The sequence below is a fragment of the Seriola lalandi genome, unplaced genomic scaffold (assembly GCF_002814215.2).
Source record: "Seriola lalandi dorsalis isolate HSWRI2012SDOR001 ecotype SW California unplaced genomic scaffold, Sedor1 jcf7180002054896, whole genome shotgun sequence".
Classification (NCBI taxonomy): Eukaryota; Metazoa; Chordata; class Actinopteri; order Carangiformes; family Carangidae; genus Seriola; species Seriola lalandi.
The window spans coordinates 424,656-443,644 of NW_019525448.1; the positions used below are offsets into that span (position 1 = coordinate 424,656).

Below are 18,989 nucleotides of genomic sequence, written 5' to 3' on the forward strand. Positions count from 1 at the left end.
GGGTGGGGGGTGGGTGGCAGGGCAGTGAAGGAGGAGGGGGAGAAGAGAAGAGTGATGAGCTCATGCTGCTGCACTGCAGCTCTTGCATACACGCTCTGCACCTTGTGGTCTTGATGCCATGTGCACACTCCTGCACATGCACAGATGCGTACGCACAGTTTGCGTGCATGCAATCGTCGGTGTATTGATTGAGTCACATACAAATCTGTATGCACATGCAGACACAGGCTAAAAGAGAGCAGCCCGTTATTGCATAATTAGAACTTAATTTAGCTGCAGAATCTGGAGGCTGGCATGCACGTCTTCATATCTCTATCGTTACTCTTGCTCAGTGCTTTGCTGTGAATGAGAATTGGTGTGCGCACGCTGTCCTTTACCTGCATTGCTGTAGATACAGAGAGCTGATGCCAAGCTGTGAACAAGCCGAGCCTCCAGAGCTCAGGTTGGTAATTGCTACTAATCCACAAACTCTTTTCTGCGACAAAGCAGACCCTCATTATCCAGAGTGTGTTTTGATTTATGTCAGAAATGAGCGAGGTGGGGTAGGGTCAAGGGATGGGGGAGTTGATAATGGCACAACAGAGCATTTACTCTATAAAAACAGAGTGGTCCCTTCGGGGGCTTTCCACTCTGCCTCTGCCTGCAATGAATAGATGAATAAATGGATAAAATACTGCTCTTGGCAGAAGACTAAACATTAGAACGCCATTGTCCAAGATTCCTGATGCTAATATCATAAGCACATGGATCATTTGTAGCACAACTGAGATCCTTCTCATCCATATATTATCTCTGCCTGTCTCTGTTATTTAAGGCTGATTAAAAGCTGAATTTTACATTTTCTCATCTATTAATATTTGATCATGAACGGAATTGTTTTGCATGCATTGTGTGGGCACATGACTTGTGAAATTAGCACACGTCCCTGCATGAGAGTGAAATAACCATGCTGTCAGGGAGGCTGAGACTGTGCGTGGTAAACAGTCATTAAAGTTAAATGTTTATCCTGATTGGACTAATTGCTCTGGGCTATGTGTGTGTAAGGACTTTGTTTTTTTTTTTGTTTTTTTTTTGTTGTTTTTTTCTGTATATACACAAACATTTATATCTTCATCTATGGTACGGACAATGCATTTATTTTTATTTTTTCTGTCAGCCTTAGCCGTTGCCTTGACAACTGGCCTTGGAGATCTGTGCACGTGCATGCAGTTTTGATAACTACTGCTTTCAATCTATGAGGCACTGTCCACAGAGACGCATCTAATGTCGGCATCACTCAGGTTCCCATGGTCACATGACTTTTTTTTCTCTCCTTTCTCAGTGACATCATTCACAAAGGTTCATTTGTTTTATACAGATATTTTTATTGTTGATTTTCTTTTCCCCCCTTTATACTGCAATTAGTATGACTATAGAAAATGATAATTACCAATCCGATTATTACTACTAATAGTAGTAGTATGGTGGGGAAAGATGTGTTTTAAACTGGCTGTAGGTTGTCGGGGCTTATTACCCAGAGAGATAGTGCCTTTCAAAGTAAGGGCCACTCAAGGCTGGAATTGAAGAGTCATCTCTGACAAATGAGTCTAAGAGATCAAACCTGTCCCGTCATACAGACCCGGACATGTCGGCCTGCAGCTTAAATGAGCTCCCTGGGGAACCACAGAATAAAGTTCCTCTCCCTCCCTATTTGTAGCCCTCACTCTCACTCCTGTCTCTGCACATCCCCCCCCCCTTTTTTTATGACAATAACCCTCCCACTGCTGCTCTACTTTACATCAACTTGTTTCCTTGCTCTCTCATGATAAAGGCGAGTGGGAGTCTTTTGATCAGTCATATATCCCTAAACCTCTACATCAGTGTTGACTGTACACCAGCGCCATCTGTTGGTAGAGAGCAGTCAGGGCAGAGAGCAGAGAGAAGATCTCCTGTGACTACTCGGATAGAGGTCTTATGTTAATCTCCCTCCCACTGAGTGGATAGTCCACAGCTCTGGCTCCATTCTTCATAAAGAAACTGTTGCTCATCGGAGTCGTCTGCGTGTTAATGGCTACTCACTCAATGATTTGGGCGATCCGCTGTGAGTAAGTCAAGGGCAGAGAGCTAAGAAATTAAACAATGGGAGATATTTTAAGTCAAATAAATGAGCAGCACTGAATTCCACTGTGATCCACTGGCAAGTGGAGAGAAGACAAATGAAGGCAGATGGGGGCTCTCGCCTGGTCTGGAGTCCCACAGAGGCGGCTGCAGCCTTGTAGTCTGTTTCCCTGGCTTTTCTCCCAGATAGCTGCTACAGACATTTACTGCCAAGGTTTACCTAATAACGATTTTTACCTGGAAGCGAAAAGTATTATTATTTTTTAGTAGAATGACTCACAAATCTCTGGTTCCTGTCCTGAAATTATTCTTCTATTCACAGAGCAACAACAAAAAAAAAAGTATCTGGCTCACATATAGAAAGCCACACCACCAAGAGTGAGTTCATTTCTGAGAATCTCTGCTCTTTTTTTGTTTGTTTTTATCAACATGTTTTTCTCAGCTGTGGCTAACTGGACAGAACCGGCCTGAGCAGGACACCAAAGCAGAGGAAACAAGGAGAGTTTTGCAGGACAGCAACCTTAGATTTACTCACAGATACAGTGTCACATGCATGCACATACAGCTCAGCATGAAACGCCACACACGCACACACACACACACACACACACACACACACATTTCTTTCCCTGAATAAGATAAATATACTGTATGTTAACAGTAAATGATTTTTCACCTGGTTATGATCGTCTATTGACATTTAAACATGTGAAGTGAACATGAATAGCATTTCCATTTCTCTTCAGATTTAAAGAGGTTGTTAGATGAACTGTTATCTAACTACATTTCAGTTTGTGCTCTGGCTGTCTGAGGATGTGTTCTGGTTGAGGGCTCAGATTCCCCCCTCGGCAGCGACATGTGTCCTGAAGAGGGAGGAGGGAACAAAAAAATAAAAACAATCGGTGACCTTGCAGAGCTGCAACACGCAGGCTCCGGACGTGTCCTCACTGAACCACAGACATCAACACAGCAGCTGAATAAATGACCACAGACAAGGGTAGAGAGGCATGTTGGGGGTGAGAGTGAGGAGACGGCATAAAGCGAAGAGGAGGAAAAGAGATAGACTAATGAACGAGAAAGTGAGAGATTCAAAGAAAGAGTGAGGCTGTGAGGGACACAGCTGAGTGAGCCAGGGGGAGGGTGTGCTCTGTGTGAGGAGAGCCTCCTCTTTTCATTGACGTTTAGGGGAATGTGCTGATTAGCGGAAAGTAAATCAGTCAGATGGAGGTTCCCGGTCTCCTGCGCCTGACGGAGCCAGTGTAGCTTTCCAGTAACCCAGACCACCTTACCTCTCTGTGAAGAGCAGTAGAAATCTGTCATCAGAGCCTGGATCAAGTTTCATACAGTATGGGACAACCCAGAGACAGATGTGCGGAGGTAGGTGGGCCCTCCTCTGAAATTGTGTGTGTGTGTGTGAGTGTGAGATCTCTCTGGCCGTGGAGTGCAGGTTCATATGGGTTCTGTAGCACAGACAAAGCAGCTGTTTACACTGTCAGACACTGCAGGTGTGTGGTGAGCTGGTGTGCATGCATGACAGTGATGCTCAAATGATGAGACGGAAAAGGAATTACAAGCAGTTTGGATCATTTTTTTTTTTAAATGTCATTTATGAAGCAAAATGGCAACTGTATAACCAAGTTTAGTTGAAGATGGAAAGAAAAAGCAGCCGTAAACGAGAGATGAATAGAATTAAAGGGTGGATGACTGTGTGAGTGTATTTGTATGGAAAGTGTGCAGCATAAAGCCGTCGATGCTTGTACACTGGAGCGCCAGTGCCGCTGCTCTGTAATCTGATGTCACATGCACACTGATGCACAGTGCCAGGAGGGGGGGGAGTGGAAGAGTTGTTTATGTTTATTAATATTTCTAATTTGGAATCAACATACATCTTTATCAAGGTACATTTGAGCAAACGTGTGTGATTTGCCAGCCGCTGTGTAAAACACAGACCCCCCCCCCCCAAGGCTGTTTAGCCCTCAGCTTCTCCTGCTTTCTGTGCCTCTGGACTGTTCAGGCCCCCATTTCTCATCCCAACATGTTTCTGATTCACAACACATTCATGCTTGATTGTCCTGCTCATGTCAAGCATCCTGTTGACATCTTTTCAATGAAACCTATAAGCAGGAGCTCTGCTGATCTGTTTTCCCCCCGTTTGTTCATTAGGAGCTTGTGTGTTCAGTCCACCACTTGGACCTGCTCTCATTAGACCTGTTAACGGAACGGATGGCTCGGCGAGGCCATCATTAGAGCCTATTAGGTGCACAGAGCGTCAGAGCGTGAGACGGTTTCTTCCTCATCAGTCATACTGTACGTGAGAATGGCGGCTAGAGAGTACAGAGCTGCACTGTGCTGAGTGTGTGCACAGTTTGCACGCTCTTTACATCACATGCAACTCACCCCTTGTTCTCTGTCCTTCCCTCAGTCCATTTCTATCACCCACCCCCATCTCGTCCTTCTCTGCCCTGTGTTTACACTCCATCATGTCACATGTTATCTTGTCGTCCTGGTGCAGGACGTTGCTGAGTTACGTTTTGCGGTACAGCAAATAGAAGGCAGAATTCCCCTCTGGGGTCATTAAGCACAGTGCGGCAGCTATGAATCTCAATAGCTTTTTATTACACAGAATTCCTCGGTGTTTCATCATTAAATGCAAAGTAATGGGAAAAACGGTGATCCGACGGCTTCTCTGGATACGCTGTTCATTATTCTGTGTCGTGTCCACATGGGAAAGCTGCTTTAACAAGACGCCGAGGCCCAAGCATCTCCGGAAAGCATCTTAACCTTATGCGGAACAGATGTTTACGTGCTTGAAACAGGAGCTCCAGCAGACTATACAGTGAACCTGTCACACTCAGACTGGGCTTTACTTTGAGCTCTTGGTGCTCAGCCCCAAACACGTGAACAGATAATACAAGGAAAAGGATCTCATCCTGTTATCAGAGTTGGTTTGAGGATGTTACTGTGTTGTTGACTCCCTCTGAAAGTGCTCCTCCCAGCTGTCACTGCAATATTTTTGTAGCACGTTGTACAGTTTACTGAAGGTTTAAGTGAGGCTGCTGACCTTGTGTACTCAGTGGACTTGTTGAACAGCTAGGGAAGTATCTGAAAGGCTGATATAAACTGTAAGACATATTGTTCATCTTATTAGCTGCATATTATAAATATGTGATGTGATGTAAACTCCAAACAGCAGACTTGAAAGGGTAAGGTTTACAGCACATTACCTGAGGTAGACCTGCGGTAGAGCAGATGTAAAACAGCGTAAGGCTGCTCTTTCCCGTAAATTAAATATTTTTTTAAATATTATTTTCCACATAGTTATTGCTTCACCCAAGTTCTGCCAAGCCAATATATCAAATGTGGAAAAAAGATGAAGGCCAAGTGAACTCCGGGAATTGTAGACTGTAACTTTACTGTAGAAGTGGTTTGAGGAAACAGGCTCCACCAAAAGAGAAAACATTCTCATATGGGTCTGTGTTGATCTTTACGTCAGTCACAGATTACCATATGGGTGTGAGAATTACTCCCGGCTGATACAACCGCCTGCTTTTGAGTGACACCTCAGGCTGTTGGGAAGTTCAGTTGATTAACATGACAGAATTAGGCCGGTATTCATTCAATCAAAAGAGCCCAAAACCAGCATGTTCAAACACATCCATCTCCTGGCTGCACCCTGCGACTTCTCAGGCACATCTGTAGGATCCCAGAAAAGGGGAGGTAGAAAAACATCCTCTCTGCCCTCTGATATTTCCACATCCTTGTCCAAGCGCCATTCATTTTGGAAGTGGGTGCAACGAAAAAGCAAGAATAAGTTTCACTTGTGAAAAAGACATGAGTATCAGCAGTCACTGCTTTTAGTATTTCTCGCACTGACAACACCTTAATCACTTTTCTTTAGACTGACGTATCTTGACGTGATTAGAGTTTGTGATACATAGAACCGGCTGCGTAAAGGAGCGGTTTGTTATCCTGTGAGCTCAGAGAGCTGGGACAGGGGCCTCATAAGTTACTGAGGGGCTATAGATCGATGGGCCCTGCAGCCTGCAGAGCCCTGGGCTTTCAGTCAATAAAACAGTAAGCTTTATGGAGCATACATCAAACCTCCAAGGATATAACCAAGGCAGCACACTGATTCATTCCACATTTGAAATTCATTTCTCTGAATTAGTTTTTTGTTGTTTTTTTTAATTCTTAGACTCCTCTGATCAGGTCTGGTGTGTTGCAAGCAAAACAGTTGAATGCTCTCCTCTCTGGCTCACTCCTGAAGGACTTGTGTGTTTATTGAGTTCCAATTTGTGCTCAGGACCGTCCAATAAGCTTTGGTGGTGTGTGAATTAAATGAAAGCCAAACAGCATTAGCTGCTGTCAGGTAGTTTGTCATCGAGATGGCGAATGAATCCATATGCTCCTTTGTAACCCTCTCTTCTTGTAAACGGCTTGGCACTGTCTCAAGCGAGAGGTTATGGGAGGCATTGAGACAAATGAAACAATAAACACAGCGCCGTGTGACTCCTCCTCAAACGGGTCGTTATCATGAGTTTGAGTCTGCTTGTTATTCTCAGAAACTGCCTCTCGCTCTGTAAAGCCAGGCTTCACGTCCGACCTCGCCTGCCTGAATGGGGCGTATGTTGAAATATAAGATCTGCTGACTTGCACCCACCAGGTCTTGGGGAAATGTGGTATGAATGGAACTTGCACACTCAGGATATCTTGTTCCAGTGGAATATGTCAACATGAATCCATTTCTCAGCACTCTCGTGACCTGCACAAAAGGTTCCATCAGCTTCCTTTTTACATTCCCGAAGAAGAAGAATGTAGATGGAGCATGACGGCTTTATCTCTGTGCTTTTGTTCTGTGATTGATTGCTTCCTGGTTGTCTGTGTTACTTTGCAAGAAAAATTATTCACTGGTAATTTTTCCTCTTTTTTTTTTTCTTTAAAAACTAGTGCCTTAGGCTCATTGTTAACCTCCCAAAACTTTGACATGCATGTGTGGTGGAGACACAAACAAGAGTGATGAGATTCATGAATTATTTCTTTTTTAATTCGGCTTTCATTGTTTAGGTGCTTTCAACTGTGGCTCTCAATTAATATTTAAATAGAACTGATCAAGTTTTCATTGACGCTGGGCAAAGTTCTCATCACATGTAAACTGATCCTGAGTTTTCTGTTGTTCATTCTTTGATGACTTGGTCTGGAGAGTGGAGGATGTTTCCTGCTTGGATGTGCAAAAAAAAAGGGGAGTGGGGGGTGGGGGGGACTAACAGTCAGTATTTCCTTCGACAAATGGGATCCTGATGCAGCAGTTTCACATTCACTTACTGAGATTCACTATTGGTCAGACAAAAAAAAAAATATGGAAAACATTATTACTTGATGAACAAATAGTGACAAACCAAATCGATATGAGAAATATTTCTAATCTGTGTAGTCTGATTTCATTATTAACTGTGATATGTTTAAGTTGATGAAATGATTTGAATCACAAGCCTGAAATGAGGTTTGTCTTTATTGTAATGGCTCTTCCATGTTGAAATCCATCATGTTCTTATTGTGTCTTCAGGTGACTGAACAGCATTTGAGAAGCAGATCATAATACTTGTGGCTGCCTTCACTTTCCCACATCTGTATTCAGTCTGCCAGTTTTGGGCGCTTTCTCCTAAAATAACATTATGTTTCCTGAATGATTCTGTCACTGTCAGCCTAATGAGGGCCATTAAAATGAAATACGTTTAGTGCTTTAGCTTCCAAATGGAGCAGGAATTGAAAGAAAACTTTCGAATTGTTCATGATGCTGAAATCACACGACAATTCACCCAACAAGAAAACAACAAATATCATTAGGCAGAGTGTGACATATTGACACATCTCATCGCTACAGGGCAGCCCCTGTTGTTTAGTCACTGTGTTTTTCCCCCGAATCAAAGACTGAAAAGTCAGACATGAGAAAGGCTGCCTTTATACACAGAGCCAACACAAACAATGGCCTGTGCCAGTGTAGACGGCCGAGCCGGGAGGCGCTCCTCGGGGCTCAATGGCCGTAGTGTTTCTGCTGTGGGCTTTGGGATGCCACGGCGGCACCGTCAGCTTTGCCAGGGTAGGGCGGCAGAGCACGGCAAGTACCTGGAGTCCTGGCTGTGGAGTGCAGGGCTGAAGGAAGGCGAAGCGAAGTGAACTTGTGCTAAATTGATTAGACAGCTGTGTGTGGAGAGGTGAGTAGTGGAGGAATGTAAGCCTTCGCAGTCTGAGTATTGTAGGAATGTAAAGGTTTTGATCTGTGCTTCCTCCCTTCATCTGTTTCTTCTCAACCTTAATCCCTCATCTCTGTCAGAATATTGAGGCGCAGAGTGTGGTTCTGCTGTATAGACAAGTATGCATCTATAGCTGATGCTGAATCACTACTTTAAGAAATCAAAATCTTGTGCAATTAACATGTCTGTCTTACTAGAAACTTAGTTATACTAGAGTCAGATCTAAATGATAACACCATTTCACGCTTGGCTGCTAATGAGATCGTGTGAGGTTTTTTTTTTTTTTTTGAATGACTGAGCAACACAACATGTTGAAGATGATCAGCTGTTTATCTGATGCAGTGATGCAGTTGACAATGAATGGAATCTGATTGAAACAGCAATTATTGTCATTGTAAACCTTCCAGTCAATTTACCCAGTTCAATGATGTCATTTAGCTCATGGCTCCAAATTGATTGCATTGCCAGGCACACAAACACGTCCAAACACAGACACACATAATTATTTTAGGAACATGTCTGGTTTATGTCAAAGGATAGATATGTTTCATTTATTATTCCCCTGGATTAAGCTGATGGATGGCTCCTGGAAATCAGTTCTGGAAATAGGGCAGCAGAGAGACGCGATTTTAAAGCATTTGGCTGATGTTATATGCAAATTGTGAGTCTGTCAGATGATTGATCGGCCACTATGGTGCTGTTTGGTAAGGAAGCAGATGCTTTAGGAAGGTTATGATTGAAAAGTGATGGAGACATCTGAATATTTTCTTGTACTTTGTATTCTAAAATGTGAAAATTTACATAGTTATTGCAGAATTTGTTGATGTGCAATTGCTTGTACTGCAGGCTGCATAGTTATTTGCATTCGTTTTAGCATTAAATGAAATTAAAGGAAAATATACACATGTACTTGAAAATATACATAATATATTATGCACAAATATAATGATTTTTTTAGGTAATTTGTACAATTGACAATGAAGAATAGTGATGTAGGAGTGCATGTACAGCGGAGGACTTTCTTTGTGTGCCTTGAGACAGGTGTGAGTCTGACACTGCCTTAAATAGATTATTGCCACGACCCCACCCCCACGTCCCAGCCAACGTCTCCCAACCAGAAAAAGCTGGTTTGTTGCGTCCCGGTGCCTTTGAATAACCCAGCCACCCTCCCGACTTGCAGCCACGACAAACATGTCTGACCTCAGTTGTCCTAAATGACATCAGTGCCACATGCCCCCACCCACCCCCAGGCCTTGTGTGCATCTCCAAGGGAACACGTAGTGTCATTTCTAACCAGTGGGTGGCACTGTCACTCTGAAAGCTCGCTGTGTGGACTGGGTCTCATCATATGAGGTCTCTGTCAGGTCTGTTTTGTCGGGTCTGGCTGTCGCGTCACGGTCCTGTGACCATCCTGCCGACCACAAGTATTTATACCCGCTGTGGCCTTTGTCACATTTACAGTCCAGGCTGCTCTGGGCACTAAGCATTGGAGACACTGTCTAAGTCTGGCACTGTTTTCCAGCTGACCTCAAAATTTCACGGTGTCATCCGAAAAGCGCTGTACATCGATCTGCCACAAAGGAACAGATAATGAGATGAAATCAGCATTGCATTCAGTGGCCATTTTTTTGTGTGTGTGTTCTCCCTCTTGTTCTTCAGAGTATTGTTCATCTCTCACACTGAGTGTTTACCAGAGTGTGTCTCCTCACATGGGTCTATTTTTAGCATGGGAGAATTGTGCTGTAGTGTGTTTCTGTGCAGGGGAGGGGCGATGGTGAAGGGCTTCAGAGAAATATGGTATCTGGTAATGGAGTGAAATGAAAAGAAAATATTGTAAATGGACAAACAGGGCCGGCTTCTAATAATGGTAACACTATGAAATACATGACCTCTATCTGCCTTTTATAGAGAGTGAGAGGGTGATAGCGTATGCATGCAATCAGGAGAAGTACGCCTTTGTAGTCCTGTGTTTGCCATGGTTCCATGAAATGTATTTTTTTTTATAGAGCTGCGTACACAGAGAGGAGTGCACAAACATGTGGTGGAGTTGTAAAGTAAGTGTATGTTTGGTTTCCATCGTAAGGGTGTCATTTTATTTTCATGCATTTTCTCTGCCCACTCAGTTGTTTTGAGGACGGGAGAAAATGGAGGAGAAAATGCAGAGGAACAAGTCACGAGATGCCCACATTCATATTTTTGGGCAGTTTAGCGTCTCCACCCCACCTGACTGGCATATGTCTTTGGAATGTGAGAGGAAACCAGAGGAAACCCACGCAAACACAGAAGGGTGAACATGCAAAAACTCCACCCAGGAAAGACTGAGGAGCAAGTCCAGATCCCTCTTGCCCCAGGTGCTACTTAAATGCTGACGATGTAATACCTAACCCTTTAATACTGGTGATAAACCTGTGATTCAAAACAGTAAAATATTTGGTTAAATATCTGCCCGTTCAATGCAATGCTACAGCCAAGAGAGGGTTAGCTTAGCTTAACATAAGAGTGGAAGCTGCAGGGAAATGGTCGCCTTAGGTCGTCCTAGGGTAAAAAAAAAAACCTGCCAGCACCTCAAAATAACTGTCAAATCGACCATTTGTGGGTTCAGGGGGAGGTATGCGGTGGACTGTTTTTTTTTCTATGGCTGTTTTGGACAGTGACATCCCAGCTGACTGTCCAGTTTTTCTGCAAACCTAAGCTAACTGTCTCCTGGCTGCAGTTTTATATATAGTATACAGTCATGAGAGTGGTATCAATCTTCTCATCTTACTCTTCACAAGAAATCAAATGAGTGAAAGTCCCAAAATGTCAAACTACTCTTTTCAAGAATACGTTTACGAGCCTTCAGTCCTGACCAGGCGTTCAACACCAGCTTTTCCGCTATTTGACAGTTTTCAGTTTGACACGTTTCAGTCTTTCCGTGTATCTGGACAAACTGATTGTTTCTGTCTGTATTGGAATTACTCAGAGATGAACAGGAGAAAAGAGAAAAGCCTCTCAGCCATCCCTTGCCACTGATGAACTTTGATCATTCCCATAGGATCCCACAGGCAACACATCTGCTCTAGCTTTGCTGCCAGGATGTGATGAGCAGTGGCACCATATCCTTTAATTACTCTCATTTCAGCTCTATTTATACATCTGCTGCCAGATCCTTCTTATGTACAGAAATTCTTTGTTCCTGAGAATTTACAGGGAAAATGTGTTTTTTTTTCTTTGTTTTTTTTCCTATCTATACAAAGTGCTCTGTGTTCACAAAGCTATGCCGGGCCACTACATCTCATTTAGTATACTGTTGTATCAAACTATGACATCAGCCCGTTCTAATTGTTTCCAGACCAGGCAAGGGCTTAGTTTTCGTTTTATTTTCCATTTCTTAGCGCAGGTCTCAGTTGCTCAGCATCCAGTAAAAAAGCAGATAATGAGTAACGGTGCATGATGTCATGTAGACGGAGCACACGGGCGCCAAAATCTTGTGACCAACTTTCCAGGAAGTTATCACTTTACTCTGTCATTTCCTCTGCTGTCTTTTCCTCTGCTCTGTCTTTTTTCATTCCCTCTGCAATGGGAAAATCGAAGTTTTCCTGTTCTTCCGATAATGTTCAGGTACTACATCTGTGGGAATGCACCTGATAAAGGCATTTGCGTGTGGCTGACCTGCGGATGACTCTTTGGCCTTGTCCCAAGTGTAATAGATCTGACTTTCTTTACTCTACAACAAGAAGGAAGAGGAAAAGAAGGGAAGGTACTGAAACTAAATGATGGGGGGAGGGGCTTAAACACAGAGACACCATATGTATTGAGTTGAAGAAATGGCGTTTTATGAGCGCAGAGTGGGCCTCTGCTTGGAATTCTCAATGACATCATTGTGGAGAAGAGCGCTGTGCAGCCAGGAGTCAGGAGATGGAGAGGGCCTTCACTCAGCCAGGGCGATTAGACCGGAGCGTAACACTAGAGGAGGAAGAGAGAGACATTGAGACAAGCAGACAGATAATTACACAACCTTATTAAGTGTCGTTAAGTTTGTGAAAACTTTTACAACTTTTTTTTTTTTTTTTTTTTTTTTTTTAACCTGGAATCCAACTCATTTGATCATTTCAGCAGAGCTCTCCTTGATACTTAACCAGATGCTGCCCTTGAGCCTCATACTGAAACAATCATGACAGGCATGGGGTTTTGAAAGTATCACATGCTTACCTTCGAAATGAGACCGTGATATTGCTTCATATCTAATTCCCAAACAAATAAACTCCAGTTAGACACTCCCTGTGGTCTGATAGCAAAACGAAGAATGCACTGGGGCTAATATCTAATATCATGCACACATTTCAAAATCTAAATGCCTGCCTTCATCTGCACCTCGGGTGATGACAAAGTTTAACAAAATGATTGCGATAATGAGGATGCCAGTTTTATTAAAGCGGGTGTCTTAAATGGCTTCTGTTCCCTATTTTTTTTGTTTTTGTTTACAGACACTCAGGAACAAATGGATTTCAGTAAGACTGGAGAGTGATTGTGTGATAGTTGAGCTCTGTAAGTTGAGTCAAGTGTCTGCAGCTCTTTGAGGCATTAGCAGCTGTAGTCACCAGAGTACAGGGCCAAGGTCTCCAACTGAAATAGATCAGTTGGCCGGTCACTGCCTGTCTGCCTTTCTGCAGTGCATATAATGATTCTGCCTGAGTCACACATGGCAAGTAAGTCTGTGCATATCCCCTTCTGTGATTCATGCCACATGTTAAGATATGCAAACTTTTTTTTTTTCCTTTCAGTAACTCTTTGCTTTTTCTTTGTCTTTCAATCTGCATCTTTCGCTCGAAGGCCCAGATGAAAACAGTCCAGAGAAGGTGATCATTTTAAGGGTTCAGGCCTTTAATTAGGGGACATCAACGTCTCCTTCCAGAGACTGGTGTGTGAGTGTGTCTGTAGATGATTGGTGTCCCTGTAAACTGGCTCCATGTGGGAGCCATTCTCCTCTGTTTCCTGTGCCTGTTGTCATTAGATAGAAAATACCTTTGACTTGGGGGCAGTTTACCCCAACCCCCTCCTCTCAGAGGGGTGATTAGTCTCTGGCCTGTAGAAACAACACTGTGAAGTCCTGAGACAAGACATCGTCAATTCAGGGTCTGCTGCAAAGTGGGGAGCTGGATGGGAGTCCTGGTGGGCTTAGCAATGATGCTACAGTATGGGTGGCAGCTTAGCAGTATAGCATTATCTGTGAAATTAAACAAAGCTGATTTGAAGTAGGTTGAAAATAAAAGGGCGAGAGGAGGACAACCTCTGCGCTGCAGCAGCAGAAAGGCGCAGAATCCTCTCTGGGTCTTTTCTTAGAGCCCATCTTGACAGTCACTTCTCAGCCCTGAAAGGCTCTATTAATAGAGGTGCTCTTGTGTATTTGCCATCTCTACCCACTATGTCCTTTTTCTTCTGTATAAAAAAAACAAGAGTAACAAAAGGTACCTCTGACATTCAAATACTCCCAAACCCTCTTTCCTCCAGCACTATCTCTTCTTTATGCCAGACTCCCCTTACTTTGTCCTTTATACCTGTTTCTCCATTCCTTTATCTACTATACCTATATGTACCAAACTGGATCAAGCTGTCACTCTCTTCCCCCTCCCTCCTCTCTGGGCTTTTAGCGCCTAGCTTTATCTTTCATTCCTAGCCATGCTGTCTCGAGCTCTCCCTTTTCATGTTTTCACATTCTCTGATAAAATGGCTGAAAAATTTAATTTTCTTTTCTATGTCACTCACTCCAGGGTCATTTGTGTGCCTCCTCCTTTGCACGATTAATGTTGTGCAGGAGGTATTTCATCCCCTTCTCTCTCTTTCTACCCAGCTACAGAGCCACCACGCTCTCACACCCTCTCTCCCCTGCACCCCGCCCCCTTCCATACGGCTCAGGGCCTGGCAGAAACCCACACTCCCGTCTCTGAGCCTCCGCCCCCCCTTATACTCCTACTAGCCCGGCGCACCGAGGACAGAAAGGAAGAAAGAGAAAAAGAAAGAGCCCCACTTGTCTGTCAGAGATTACAGACTGCCACTAACCGACCATCCACGCCTACCATCCATAGGAAGCTGCTTTCTCAAGGCAAAGAAATGGGAATGTCTGTGAGGAGCAGAGAGCTACAAGCTATAGTAGATGGCAGTTCTGTGATCTGTATGTCTGTTAGAGAAAACTTTTAGGCAGCAATGGGGACTGGTGAGTGGGACCACTAATGTTTGGAGTACATCGTCTTGTGAGTGCCGGGCAGCATGTGGTGTTTGCAGTGTAATTCAGAGAAGACCCAGTCACTGCTGGAGCTGGAGCTGAATGGCTGGTAAGAGTAATAGGAGAGTGTAAAATGCGAGTGTGTTTATTGTGTGTGTGTGTGTGTGTGTGTGTGTGTGTGTGTGTGTGTGTGTGTGTGTGTGTGTGTGTGCGCACGTTGTCATTGGTTGAGGTTACACCAAGCTGCAAGAGCTCATAAGGCTTTGTTTAATAAACAGCAGAGAGACGGTACATGCGTGCTTCTGAAAAGAGCACGACTCACACACTGTATTAAATGGCTTCTTATGTTTGTTTGGTTTGTTTTGGGTTTTTTCTGGCATAATCCACACTTGAAGATGACAGGATTAATGTGAAACTTCAAGCAAAGTCATGAGGATCAGGAATTTTAAAGTGGGGTCTGCCATTTCGACTTTGACGCCCTTACAATGGAAAACAGATCACGTCTCCCTCTCTGAGTCACTGAATGTGTGTGTGCTATCATGGTGTGTTTAGTCTTACTGTACAGAATCCATGTGTGAGTTGGATTCCCCCCCCCCCAACACCTCCCACCCCCCTACTGCTCAGTTGAAGGGCATTCCTGCGGTGTGTCGTGGCCCTCCCGCTTACTGGCTGTGACTGTGTGGTTTTTCATAGTCCGATCTTCAAGGGCAGGTGCTGAGTGCGGAGGAGAGTTCAATTATTCATTACTGAGAGATAATGACAGCAGCTCTGTTGTAGTTGTTGTTGTTGTTGTTGTGTTGAGTCTTGACAGGAGGGAGGAGGGGGAGGAGGAAGGGGGGGATGCTTTGACTCAGACAGAATGAGGCCTGGCAGTTAACAAGGGAGTAATATTGATTTCTGATTACTTTAATTAACAAGTATGTGGATGGCATTAACAAAACATCAGTCAACTGCTCATCACACGTGCGTAGCATCTGTGCTACGCTAACAAAGCTTAAGTCATCTTGGAAAACTGTGCAAAGCTGTGCAACTTGATTATGAATCAGCTTATGATCACTGTTAATAAGCATAACAATCAATAATCAGCAGACTTCATGTAGTAAAAATGTGGTGACTTTCATTTATCCATCAAAATGTTAAGACTGCCAATGACCCTGAATAGGTTGTGATAGTCGGGGGTGACTAAAGGTAAACTAAATCAAATACCATTGTGATTGCACATTACTTTGCTATTTAAGATGTAATAATAGGGGCAAAGGTTAGAGCTTTTATAAGCAAGTCGAAGCCATTCAGCACACTGTTGTACATACAGATACATTTAAGTACTGTAAGTTTCAGCTGGGTGGCTTTGCTTTGATAACTGATGTGTCTCTGGCCAGTTTGCATTAGATGCAAGGTGACAGCCTCTGATTTACAGGGACACCAGAGTCCTACAGCTCTCAAACCTAACTATATAACTTACAGTAGTTACCATGACTCACCCGTGAGTCTTACGAGGCTCCAGTCGACTGTCTGCTGTCTGCTACAAACTCTCAAGAGTGATTCTGTCAGTCTGCCGGCCAGCTGAGCTTTCCAGTTTGCAGCTGTGTCAGACAGTAAATCCCCGACCTGCTCCTCGCTGTCTTTTTATTGCTGTTACAAAATCATCCATAAGTTTGGTTATTGGTGCTGAAATGGCCGATACATCTGAGTGTTTACTGGCAGGTTTACCTTTTAATGCTGGACTTCATTAACATGTTACTGTGTGGTCTCCTAACCTCACATCTGTATTTATGAGCTCTCTCTGAGAGAGAGCAAACATCTGCTTTTGTTGTGTTTGGAGCACATGTTGTCGGTGGATTTGGATCGAGAATTTTGATTATGGAAGTCGTGTTCGATTTGATCGGAAAGGTCAGGTCACTGGGTATGTTTGCATACACACATACAAAAAAACCGTAAAGTTTAGCAAGGAAGTAGATGCCTCTTCATACCCCGCCTCCTCAACTTCATAGAACAGATCTGACTTACTTAGCAACCATGTCGGGTCCTCCAATTGAATACTGACAATGCAAGAGACTGTAATATGTTGCTCGAGCATCACTTCTTTCAAACATACGTTTTCTGTCTACATGCTCACACTTCCATGAATTGGTAAAGTAATTGGGTTCAAAATAAATCGAGCCACAGTAATTTGATTGTTCTCCATCCTTTAACCAGAAAAAGGCAATTTCATTTTATGTTTACTTAAATGTTTACCAAATCAGATTATTGCCAGAATTGAGGAGTAACCAGGTTACTGTTACATGCATGTAAGTGCATTGCTTGTTGGAGGATATGTCTACGTATATCCAGCATATTTCTCATTTTAATGGTATTTAGAGTTCACAGGTGAATGGGGAATTCAATTATGCTCTCTTAAACTTATATAAACAAACCAAAAAAAAAAACATCTTAAAATTTGTGGATTCTGTGCCGTCGTTTGGGAGTTATGTTAGTTCCACACTGCAGCTTTCTCTTCCTCCGTAGCTCCAGCCTGCACTTCATTAGCCTTGTTCTATTCCCAGAACTCCTGTAGATGTGACTCCTCTTTTCCGGGACGGAGGAATGTTTCTCCCCCAGGTCCGACTGATGGAATGGGTTGAGGCCTGGACAGGGGCCTGGGCCTGTTTGTTCAGGATGTGTTGAGAGGGAAGAAGGGAGGAAAGAGAGATGGTCGATCCCCCGCCCCCCTCACCCCCTTTACTCCCCAACTCAACCCCCCAAATCCCTGGATCCCATGGCTGAAAATCACTGCCAGCTGAGCTGACATGCTTATCCATGCCTACATCGGAACTAACGGGGGCTCCTGGTGGATAAAGAACCAGACGGAGGGACAGACATCGTTAGCTTGGAGTTGCTATTATAGTGAGGTCATATTTCAAGGGCTGAACTGTCACCACCAGGAAGCAGTCTTGAGACAGCCATCATTGCTTCATCCAACAACAGCGGCTCTGAGTTCTGTCTGAGCCATGTGTTGAAACGCCTCCTCTGTGCAATAATGTCACGTAACGTCCTGCTCCGCTGCAGTTCACTCCCTCTCTTTTCCCTTTCAAAATCCATTACAGCTTAAAACATCAGCCCTTAAAATGCTCCTCTCTCTTCCCTTTTTTTCCCCTTTTTTTCCCGCCATCATGAGCAACTGACCTCACCCTGTGGAGTAATTCAGTGACCTCAGAGCAAAAAGTACTGCAGCACTTATTCCCACTGTACGCCCACAATCTGAGTCTGGATGTTTGGTTGGTAGAAAGTGAAGCAGAAAGAACAAAATGGATGGAAAGATGCTGGCTTCAGGTCTCAGTGGGGAAAGGCAAAACCTGTACTTACTTACTTACTTACTTGCCCTTAACTTAAAAATATCAGTATAAAAAAATTAAATAAAATAACAACATACAGGACATACAGGAGAGCAAACCTCAGAGGAACACTGTGGTAGTTATTAAAAGCAGCTTGTAGTTTATTGTGTTTTCATTTATTTAATACAGACTCATTCTCATTCCCACCGCTACATTGCCATATGGGATAAATTGAAACATTAATTTATTTTGGTTCATAAATAATTACAAGCAATTAAGCAAAACAATGGAAAGGCAATTACCCCCAACAAAATAGTTCAGTAGAAAACAAAACAACATAATGAAACTGAGTATCCGCAGCCACGCTAGCTGCTCTTTGAGGCTGTATTTAGACAGCTCTGCTTTGAGGTAAATCTCTAAGCAGACAGACAGTGAATGACTAAAAATGTTTACACCGACTGAACACAGCACAACCTATTTGGCATCAAAAGCAAAGAGCAAACAAAAAGTTACAATACTGTACTGAGCTTTAAAAGTGCCAAATTTTTATTTCTGATTAAATTCCTTTTAGCATTTAAATATGCAAAGTGTGCTACATGTTTTCACTTCCTCTGTTTCATAAATGTGACTCTTAAACTGAAATTTAATTCAATATTTTTGAACGTTTCTTTTCCTCTCAAGTCCTAGGCTATAGGATTTTTTTCATTTTAATATGAACATACTCCCTTTCATCATCACTTTATCCAGGCCAGTAATCAAAATTCTAATGAAGAAATCACAAAACCAAAAAAAAAAAAAATTACCACCGGCTGTATCCTGGTGCTGTGACAGCATGCAAGGTGTGACTTTTAACTCCAGGGACGGCGGCTTCACAGTTTGCCGTGACAGATGGTTGGGGAGATTCGTCCCAGTCGCGATTATGCAATGGAGGATGATTTTCAGTGTGTTGTGCAAGGTTTTATGTTGGTCCAGCAGCATGAAGGCCTTCTCTTTTGGCTGCTCGGTTGTTAAGTGCTGGTCCCTACTTTCAAACATTGGTTGTAGCTGTTGCCCCGAGGGAGTCAGTGAGCATTTGCTTACCATGTGTGTCACCGTGGCCTTGACTGACACTGAATGGGTCATCTCCTC

At 43.4% G+C, this 18,989-nt stretch overlaps 1 protein-coding gene across 6 annotated transcripts in view; it reads left to right on the forward strand.

Annotated features, from left to right (window-relative positions):
* LOC111672208 (IQ motif and SEC7 domain-containing protein 1-like) overlaps positions 1-18,989 on the forward strand; it is a 90,825-nt gene that overhangs the window by 54,697 nt on the left and 17,139 nt on the right. The window contains exon 1 of one of the 6 annotated variants that reach the window (XM_023429558.2): positions 14,307-14,659. The exons of the other annotated variants lie outside the window; for them this stretch is intronic. Within the exon in view, the coding sequence (XP_023285326.1) occupies positions 14,595-14,659 (65 nt within the window). The 5' untranslated portion in view covers positions 14,307-14,594. Of the gene's footprint in view, positions 1-14,306; positions 14,660-18,989 lie in introns of those variants that run through there. 6 annotated transcript variants of the gene reach the window in all.